The sequence below is a fragment of the Dysidea avara genome, chromosome 12, assembly GCF_963678975.1.
Source record: "Dysidea avara chromosome 12, odDysAvar1.4, whole genome shotgun sequence".
Taxonomy (NCBI): Eukaryota; Metazoa; Porifera; class Demospongiae; order Dictyoceratida; family Dysideidae; genus Dysidea; species Dysidea avara.
In genome coordinates this window covers 19,708,937-19,718,891 of record NC_089283.1, presented here as the reverse complement: position 1 = coordinate 19,718,891, position 9,955 = coordinate 19,708,937, and the positions used below count along the sequence as shown (strand labels likewise).

Sequence of the window (9,955 nt, the reverse complement as noted above, 5' to 3'; positions counted from 1 at the left end):
CAAAGGGGTGGTGGTGGGTGGGTCGTGGGGTGGTGGTGGGTGGGTCGTGGGGTGGGCAAGGGCTAGACCTCAAAATGGAGGCAGACCACGATTGGAGTCCAGAGACGAGATTACAGGGCTGCGCTGGCCCCCTAGTGGCTGATATGTAGCAGAAAAAATGTCTGGCCAACATTGTCAGGCTGTCCACCAGTAAACCACTGATTCTCACCAAGCCAGGTCCTTCACAAGGCCTAAAACCACCATTCGAGCTCTACACCTCCCCCCCCCCCAAGAAAAGACGTCTGTTAAAACCAGCCTCGAGTAGCTTGAGTGGTACTGAGTGTCAAAACTACTAGTACGATAGTGTAGCTATCCACTGGTGGTGTTAGTTTGATTTTGCCTGCTGTGCGATTTGGATCGGTTTTTGTAAAATCTGGTCGCATATATAGGTACATACATATATGCATATGACTCTCAATATTACCAAAAATCAGAATGGCTCACCAGGTGACACAAAGGGAAATGATACTATTAATATTGTGCCACTTAAGGCTGATGAAGTGAGGATCCGTCAAGGTTTCCTTCTGTAATTTTGAAGTTACAAGAGAATCAAAATATACACCTCTCAGGAAAAAAATTGTCATGTCACACACAATACCACACCCTTAGGGCAAAGTATATTCTTTTTAGTGCTGATAATATTTAGAGATTTACGAGAAACTTATTAGATGTTTTCATTATTATGAAACTCATTTGGTATATAAAAAAGATGCATTGCATGCGTGCAGAGTATCCTTTACAAGAAACTACAGTACAGTAAGGTATTGCTTGCTTTACATTACAAGTTAAATCAAGGCAGAACCACCATGGACTCTTTTGCAACTGTGTTCAAGTACTGGTCAGCATACCACCAAGCATTAGTGATACTCTTACAGTCACTGATATTTGTAGCTCTACACAATGCCAGTAATAAAACATCATAGGTAGCACCATGGTGGCCTTCCTTCTGCATCCATCTTAAAAATGCTTGATAAGCTTTTTCTCCTGGAAATGAAGAAGGCACATCATAGTCAATGTGATCAAGATCACTTTCTGTTAATCCAAGCATTTGGGCTACTGGTTTCCATACTGGTAATCGATAGGCTAATTGTTGTAGGAAGTCATTTGGTTCTACTGACAGTCTTGACAATGTGTGGAGCATTTCAGATTGGTAATAATATGCAGATGCTAAAAAAATATCAAATATATTTATATGTGGGTGTGCATGTGTCACAACCCAATTTAAAATCTATAACCCATTTTAAAACCAGTTGATCAGTTTTAAAATAGGTCAGCATAAGCAACTTACTATCGCTCTACAAAATAATGCAAAATGGAATGAGAGTTTCTTTAATATCAAAACTTTATAACCTGCTGCTGATTTCACTTCAGGTTGGATTCTTTGGACATTTCAAATTTTGTGGCTTGCAAAACCAAAGCATGACTCCATAGCTAGTAGCTAAAGAAATCATTATAGATTGGTTTGCACAATATAAGTAGCAATATCTAATCTCTGATGACAAGTCACAATTAACAAAATACAGAGCACACAGCTAACAAGAAGCAGCAACTGGTAAAAGCAACACTTGCATGCTCATGCTTAAAATTGCAAATGGTACAAAAGCAAATTATGCCAACAATAGCTGCAGATAGCCATTAGCTGGCAACTGCATATGCAAAAAGTAGCTAAAGAACGAAACCAGCTGCTGCCAGCAAGAACAAATTTAGCAGCATCAGCAGCGGTGGCAGCAGCAACAGCAACAGAACAGTATTGAGGTTTGCAGCAGTGTCCGACTGCATAGCAGTATTTAGTGTTTAGGATTGTGTGTAGCAATTGGCATGAGTATTGCTACCTTTACTAATTAGCTATTATAGTCTTGAAATAGCTACTGTAAGCTTATAGTTTCAAAATGGATCGACTTATTTTGAATGGATTGATAAAAGGTCAACCAAATTTGACCCATTTTCAACTTAGTTATTTGGTTTTCAAATGGTCAAAGTAATTAATAATATTAAATCCAGTCATCTGTTATGAAACAGGTGATTTGTCGTAAACAGGTCAAATTTCGAATCGGGTCATAGCTATATAAACGTGTGTGTATACTATACTGCATAACAGGTGACAGTGCTGGTATATTTACCATGAGAAGATGGTGCCATCGTTGTTAAAATGTAGGAGAGTTTCTTGTCAGCTCCAGTAACCATTACAGTAACACCAGGAATCTGTAGGTGAGCTTGAGTTGGTGCTAAGGATAAGGTATACTGTATCCCAGGAATTCTAAGCTCACTACTTTTACATAATTGTTCTGCCTCCTGTTTTGTGACCTGTATAATAATAACACATGATATGTATGATCACAAAAATGCACTCATGTATGGGGAACCTGTGCATACTTCATGTGTTCCTTCACAGCAAGCTTTCCAGCCACAATCCTCTGCCACTTGTGGATGGAACACCAGTTTGTCCAAACCGAAGTTGAATGACGAACAATGATCCCACATTTGCTTAGTGGTATATTGCTTTACACCCTATAGCAATAATATAACCACTAATGATAATCATGAACCATGGTAGTGGGTTATAGAGATCACCTATATTTTGCCACAATCCTAAGAGAAGACTCACCTAAGTACCACCTTTAAACAACTCCCCAACCACAAAAGAAGCCTTAGAAGTTAATTAGGAAGAGGTATAGGTCCAGTCAAAAAAAAATGTTTTTATATCTTACCTTATTTGTTTCCACAGGCCTACAAGGAAAATTTTTGGGGATAAAAATTGCATAGCCTTCCTTGCTATGTAGTACTTCATGTCCACAGCCAATTATTAAATGCATATTGCAATGATAACAGCTATTTCAAACAAATTTGCTTCTTGTAGGTTCACTTTGCCATTGATCTCAAGAGTGAAGCCTTATTTGTTGTGCTTGGGAAACCCCTATGTGTTAACTAATATTTTAAAGAATTATTAATTTAAAAATGAAGTAGGGATCTATGCAATAAAAAGTAATGAAACAAGAGATGAATGATGGTATTACAGCATAGCTTAGTGGGAAAGTCCCTACTTTGGCAGTGAACAAAATAATTTTATAGCTAATGTGCCAAAGTAGGGACTTTCCTACTGAGCTATACTGTAATACCATTGTTCATCTCTTGTTTCACTACATAGATCCCTATTTTATTTTTAAATTAACAATTTTTAAAAAAATACTAGTTTGTTTAGTTTTTTGTTGTAGCACAGCTATCTACAGTGTAACTTGTGACTGTTCTATTAGAATATCACACATGACTGTTGTATTAGAGTATCTCAAGTCAGCCAAAGGGTGTACAGCTAGCTAGACCAATAAGGGGTGAAGTCATCTTGTTTACTGTGAAGTAGAGGTGTGGTCTTCATACTCTATCGCTATTAGTCCACCTAGATCTTCATTTGATGGGTGGATCCCAATCACGAAGTTGCAGATATTTAGCTAGTATACACCCTGAAATAATTCTGTGGCATTAAATATGCTGCTGAAAGAAAGCGTTGATGCAGAAAATGAACACCTTGATATGGTTTTGTTGGATGAAGAAGAAGACAAGCAGCCTGACTGAAGATAAAAGAAAAGACAAGGCACAGAGGGCCTACACTCATTGGAACCCCAAAAAGGCACATCCCACTGGTGAGTTTGTTATTGTCGCATAAAAAGTGGCCATGCGCTGCTCTAGCCTTGCAACTGTGGTAAGTCAGTCAGGCAGTGAAACTAAAAATTCTATATCTGACCACCTGTAAGTGTTTTGTTTTAATTATATATCATGTGGACTAGTACTATTCCATAAAGGTGATTTTCATCGCATAAGATATCTCTAGGATGATTTTCAAAAGTGGAATTTTGGACAGCGCACGAAATTTTTGGGGCGATCCCTACTTAAATGGATATGTGTTATGCAAATCTATTCAAGTTAACATGTTTCTTATATCATTACCTATATTTTAACCACAATACATTAAGTGCAGCAATGTTGTTGCATATACCACTGCCTACTTGACTTCTTGTGATCACAGAACTGCATATGTATGCATAATACCAGAAGCCATACACACATATACATTGCTGACTACAGCAATGAAATTTTCACAAACAGATCTCTGTTCGGACTCAATGGATATGGTAGAGACTAAGGGAAAACATAGCTTCCATAAATCACAGATAAGTAGCTGTTACCATGATACCACTTTTAACTTTACACATGGCAAAGGCAGCTAGCTACGTGTGTGTGAGTCTGTGTCTGTCTGTATGTGTAGTGATGTTAAGCAACATACCACCAAAGCTCAAGAGTGATTATACTATATCACTACTCACTTGGAAACCAGTTGGTGTGTACTGTGAAACAGAGATCAGGAACTTGTAGTTCTCATTGTCAGAACTGAATTTTGTGACACCAAACCAGAAGGAATTAGAATATGATTTGTCTACGAACTCTTCATAGTCTTTGCCTTTGATCTTTTTGAGATGCTTGCTTTGTAGCAGCTTGCAGAATAACCTTTTGGATTGACATAAGTGGGTTTTCTTTAGTGGACGAAAGTATCTCTTCCCATTTACAATCATGTAGGAAGAAAACGAATTAGTCATTATAACTCCATAGGGATGTTCTGGAGGGAAAATACCCCTGTGCATTTCACCATATACAGTATCATCCATGTCAGCTTTGAATTTAACAAACCAGAGGTCACTAGTATCTGTAGATGAGAAGGAATGAGGAATCTCAAGGAACACATCTTTGGTGAACAACACTTGGGGAACACTCTGAAGAGCTACTGTAGCACTACACATTATCATGTCACTGTCAAGTTGATGTTCAGTAAATCCAACTTTGATGGTCACCTCAACCTTCTCCACATGTTGAGGAAGAGAATCTTCTGGAACATGTAATGTTATCCCATGAACTGGATCATAATAAGTGTTGACATCTCTACCAACAGTCACTACACCATTATCACCAATCTGTATAAAGCTATGTTTTAGTCCTACAACAAAAAGTACTCTTTATGATGACATCTACTATACCATGTGGGTAAATCACATTGATGAAACAAGACACAGACCAAAATGGAAATCAGGATATGCTGGGCTGGCCTAAAGCATCAATTTAGCAACATAGATTATACAATAGCAACCCAAAACCATATTATTGGTCCGGCACAAGCCTCTAAAAGCAATCTTTCAGCCGATATTAAGTTCTACTATTATTGTTTGCAATCCCATATAATAAAAAAGATAACACAGTTTTTTTGCAGCAGCAGCCAGCTTTGACAACCTACAAGGTAGTCTTGCATCAAAGCTTCTCCTTAGGCCCAACCTTTCATATTATGCAAGGGGGCGGCAGCACTAGACCAATACATTACCACCCATAACCTATAAAACTGGTACGACTAATTTTCTGAAAGTAACAGCATCTTAAAACTTGTATTTTGGCTTGTTTACAACCACAACGTGGTAAGCATACATTTAATGCAGAAAAAAGGATTTACTACTTAATAATAATACTTGAGTGTTTAAAGCCATTAATATTGTAGTGTTTGATATCGCTTTAGAATGGGTCCAAAACTCAATGTACAAGATTGTACAATTTAAAGATTCAGCAAAGATTGTGTAATTCAATAAAATATTGAAGCTAAATCAACGAAATACATGTAGCTCCTTGATTGTCTCAGTAGCAGAATAGCAGTACTACACTGGCAAGTATAACAAATAAGACAGACAATGCTTCCACAATACCAATTGCAATAAAGTGGTGGTCTTGCATGTTACCTACCATGCAAACCTTATGACGAAGCCTGGCCACAGGCATACCATCCCTTTTGCATAAAAAGGGAAGGAAGGCAGTACTATTTAGCATGCTAAAAATAATTTAGATAACATACAAAAATTTACAGATATTATATGGCCTTCAAGATTACAATGCAAGCTTACAAGATTATAACGCAAGCTTACAAAATTGTAATCAAGTAATTAGGTTTTCAGGCAGTAGGATATTTTAGGCAAGTTTTCCACAGTACTTTATCAAGTCTATTTTCCAGTCTATTTATTAGTCATGCCTACCTAGTCTAAAGGGTAAAGGAGCATTACAACTACTTGACTCCATACGTTTTATATATCTCATCAAATTAGCTATAGCTATAGATAACCGAATGTGTGTGTGTGTGTGTGTGTGTGTGTGTGTGTGTGTGTGTGTGTGTGTGTGTGTGTGTGTGTGTGTGTGTGTGTGTGTGTGTGTGAGTGAGTGAGTGAGTGAGTGAGTGAGTGAGTGAGTGAGTGAGTGAGTGAGTGAGTGAGTGAGTGAGTGAGTGTGTCAACATATCAAAACATTTGTCAACTTAACTGCACATTGTAAAAATCTGTAACGTAAAAAAATACATAAATGACACCGTCTATTATACACGGCACCATAACTTCTGCATACTTTAATTTACGGAGATCTGGTATGGCTCATCAGAATGCTTGATCAATGGCAAATTAAGTGATCTATAGGAGTTTGTGAAGTGATCAAAGAGAAAAGGCAGGATAGAGCCTTGTGTTGCCAAATTATGTGTTCAAATACATAACAAAACAGCAGGGAAAACCCTGTTTTTTTTTTCCACATGTTTTACAATGTAACTCGGTATAATAATTGGTTAGGTATTTACTTTGGACGTGTTCTTAATCAGCAAGTGTTAACACGTAGAATGATACCAAGTTTAGCAAATTCAGTTGATGGTAACAGCTTGCTTTTTGGGGTTTTCCCACCTGAGTAATTAAATTATCAATAGGAAATTGCATGGGGCGTATATTATGTTGTAATCAATAGCAAATAAATGTTACTATGGTAACAATAGAGCATTACTTTGGGTGGAACTGTATATACGTAGAGCAATTCAAGGGATTAAATTTTTGTATAATGTGCTGCATGCTAATGACTGTTTTTGTTTTTTTTGTTTTTTGTAGTTAGTATAAAATCATGTATTTTACATAGGACAAGATATGTTAATAATGATTGTTGTTCTACCTAATCCAATAACAATCATTACAAATTTTTAAGTACCAACTGAAACTATTATTACTTTCCCCTACCAATCAGTAATCTCATAATCAATCATATTGTATGCATGTTTCATATGTGCGTTAATCCTCAAACTGAGGCTACACATTTTTGAAAAATAAAATAAATAATATGATGGCAGTTGACAAGGTTTTTCAACCAACTGATTTAACTAAGCTATGAATACCAAAATGACATGAAGTTGATTTTAAGCTGTTTTAGTACACAATTCATAAGATCTAATAGTAGAACTTGATGTTATGCAAAATTATATTTTAGACCACTTCGGTTTACAATTCTCAATAGCAAGTTTTGATTTGACATGCTAGTTATTATAAAAGTAAAAATAACATGTTTGTGGTGTGCACTTCTATATAAATCATAGCTACAACTTATATACATCCCAAACCATTGTATAAGGCCACTCAAAGAAAATTCCTTGTTTCCCATTTCATTGACCTCAAAAATACATGTAGGCGGGCGGTTCATTATTCATTAATAGATTTTCCACAAATTTTTGAAATTCATAAACTAAAGAATACAGTAGAAATATTTAAAGTAAAAACTTGAACAGTGAAAAGCTAGCTAAATGAGCTTTCTGAATGCTAAACTAGTTACTGCTATGCAATCACAGGATAAATAATTAATAAAACATTTAGTTGACAGCAATAATGAATGACCATGTGGGAAGAGAATCTGCATGTGGGCGGGAAATGGGAAACAATGATTTTCTTGGAGTGGCTTAATGGGACGTGTAATTAACACACATACACATGTAATATGAAACACAAACACTCCATACGTAGTACCATAGAGTCTATACTATCTATGGTAGTACTACCTTTGAGCTCATCAGAGCTGAACACCTGGGTTGCAGCTTCTATACCCCACTCTTCATACCCAGGGTAGACACTAACAACTGACAAGAAGTTTCTTGAGTGTTCCTGGTACTTAGGGTCGCTTTCAGCGGCACAAATTTCTAGGAAAGCTCGAAAACCTTGCACACCTTGTGATTGAAGCACTTGTATTAACACATTTGACTTTTGGCTGGCAGGTTTCTGTACCATGACATTTGCAGTTCCCTTAGGTACCACGTTTCTATGTTCTAACGCCATGAATATTCGGTCGATGTTCATTTGCTGCAATTCATTTCGACAGAAAATAAGAATACGAGCGACGTCGACATCTTCCGACTCCTGAGAAACGGCCATTTCAGTAGTATATACACTTTCAGGATTAGTCTCGCGTGGCCAGACCGCTTTTTCTCCGTCACGGCGCTTATCGATTAGAGATTATAAGCGCCTACTCTTTTAAGCGGTCTGGCCACGCGAGACTATTTCAGGATTACTATGATCACTTAATGTGGTAGGTACCACGCAAGTAGGGGAATAGCTTACCACAGCACTTCGAATAATTAGGTATTATGGTCAACCGTGTTTCTCCGTGTAACAATACGAGGTTAGTGATTCGCGCTTCAGGTTTTCTCTTGGCACACGCACGGACGGCTACAAGTTAAAAGAGATGGTCCATGGTATCTACTAGCAGCTATACCAACATTGATCCCTGCTCCTACAAACTATACACTGTAAAAATTGAAAGTATGAATGTCATACAAAGTTGCTACAAAATACGACAAAATAGCCATTTTGTATGACTCCTGTTGCAATTTTGTATGACTCCCTCGATGACTCCTGTTGCAATTTTGTATACTTCTGAATTTACAGTGTATTGGTAGCATTCACTTGGACAAGGACATGAATAGCTAGATACTGGTAGCCACTGAAGTACAAAAATTGACAGTAGCTACCTGCATGTAATAATTTTGGTACTAGACAGTCTCTGTCTACAAGTGTACAGAAATCCCGCTCCTAGCTACAACTGTTTTTAGTACTCTTTAATGTGTATCCACCCCCTTGAGAAGAAACAAACTCCCCCCCAAAAAATCCCTTCTGCAGAGCACACATTGAGGCAGAAGTTTAGGCATTAGTAGATTGATTTAATTTGTTCATTTCATAATAGCTAGTGATGACTTGGGTGAAGGACTGATGGTATTAAGTACTCTCCTGGTAAGTTTCTCTAGATTTCTCCCTATTAAGAAGATTATTATTAGCTAATAGGCTTTATAGTATATTATGTGAATGACTCTGACAAAATCACTCTTATAGCCATAAAATACATGTGTTTGTATAATAGTGTATCTCCATTTCTGTGTAATCTATAACAATTCTGTAAGTTTCAACTGAGAAAATCTCCATAAATTTCTACGTAACTGAAGAAAATGTTAAATAGTTATCATGTCCACAGAAAAAGTTATTGAATTTTAAACCTTGAAATTATGATCAAGATTTGATGGCCATAATGATGGGCTATATATAAGACTGATTTTGAGGTCACATACAGTCTGTACAAATACGGCTAGATTATGTTGTGCAAGTAGTGAGCAATTAGAAGTTGCACTAATGGATGACTATAGTTCTGTCATTCGCCATGTAGAACAGTGTTCCAGTTTATTGTTAGGGTGGTTTTCAGCAGTGGAAGATTTGGGGAGGGAGAGACTCTTGAGTGACCCCTTTATTAGTATTCATATCAGTTGTGCTGTATATGCCAAGAAATTCTCATTGGCAATGAAAACTTGAAAAGTAGGCAAATTTTATGTGCCCACATGACTCCATCACAGAGGTCTAATTTTCAAAAATTTCCTGTGGTGTGCTCCCAAGACCCCCTAGATTGGTATGCTTTGCATGCTATAGCTAGTGTGCTTTGCTCACTAAAGTATGCCTTTCCCTATATTACCTATGGCATTATGTGGCTTAGGCCCTAGCATTGCCAACATCTGGCTGCACCTCAGCATGTAGTTAAATCTGATTTTTTTTTCAAAATAGGG

General features: G+C 37.2%; 1 protein-coding gene across 1 annotated transcript; it reads right to left on the bottom strand.

Moving 5' to 3' along the window:
• Positions 1–698: 698 nt before the first annotated feature.
• Positions 699–8,342, bottom strand: LOC136240695 (uncharacterized). Its single transcript, XM_066031719.1, has 5 exons — positions 7,913–8,342; positions 4,356–5,020; positions 2,413–2,547; positions 2,160–2,343; positions 699–1,206 (listed from the first exon to the last, which is right to left on the bottom strand). Exons 1-5 carry the CDS (start codon positions 8,280–8,282, stop codon positions 830–832), a joined length of 1,731 nt encoding a protein of 576 aa, XP_065887791.1. The 5' UTR covers positions 8,283–8,342; the 3' UTR covers positions 699–829.
• Positions 8,343–9,955: the final 1,613 nt, after the last annotated feature.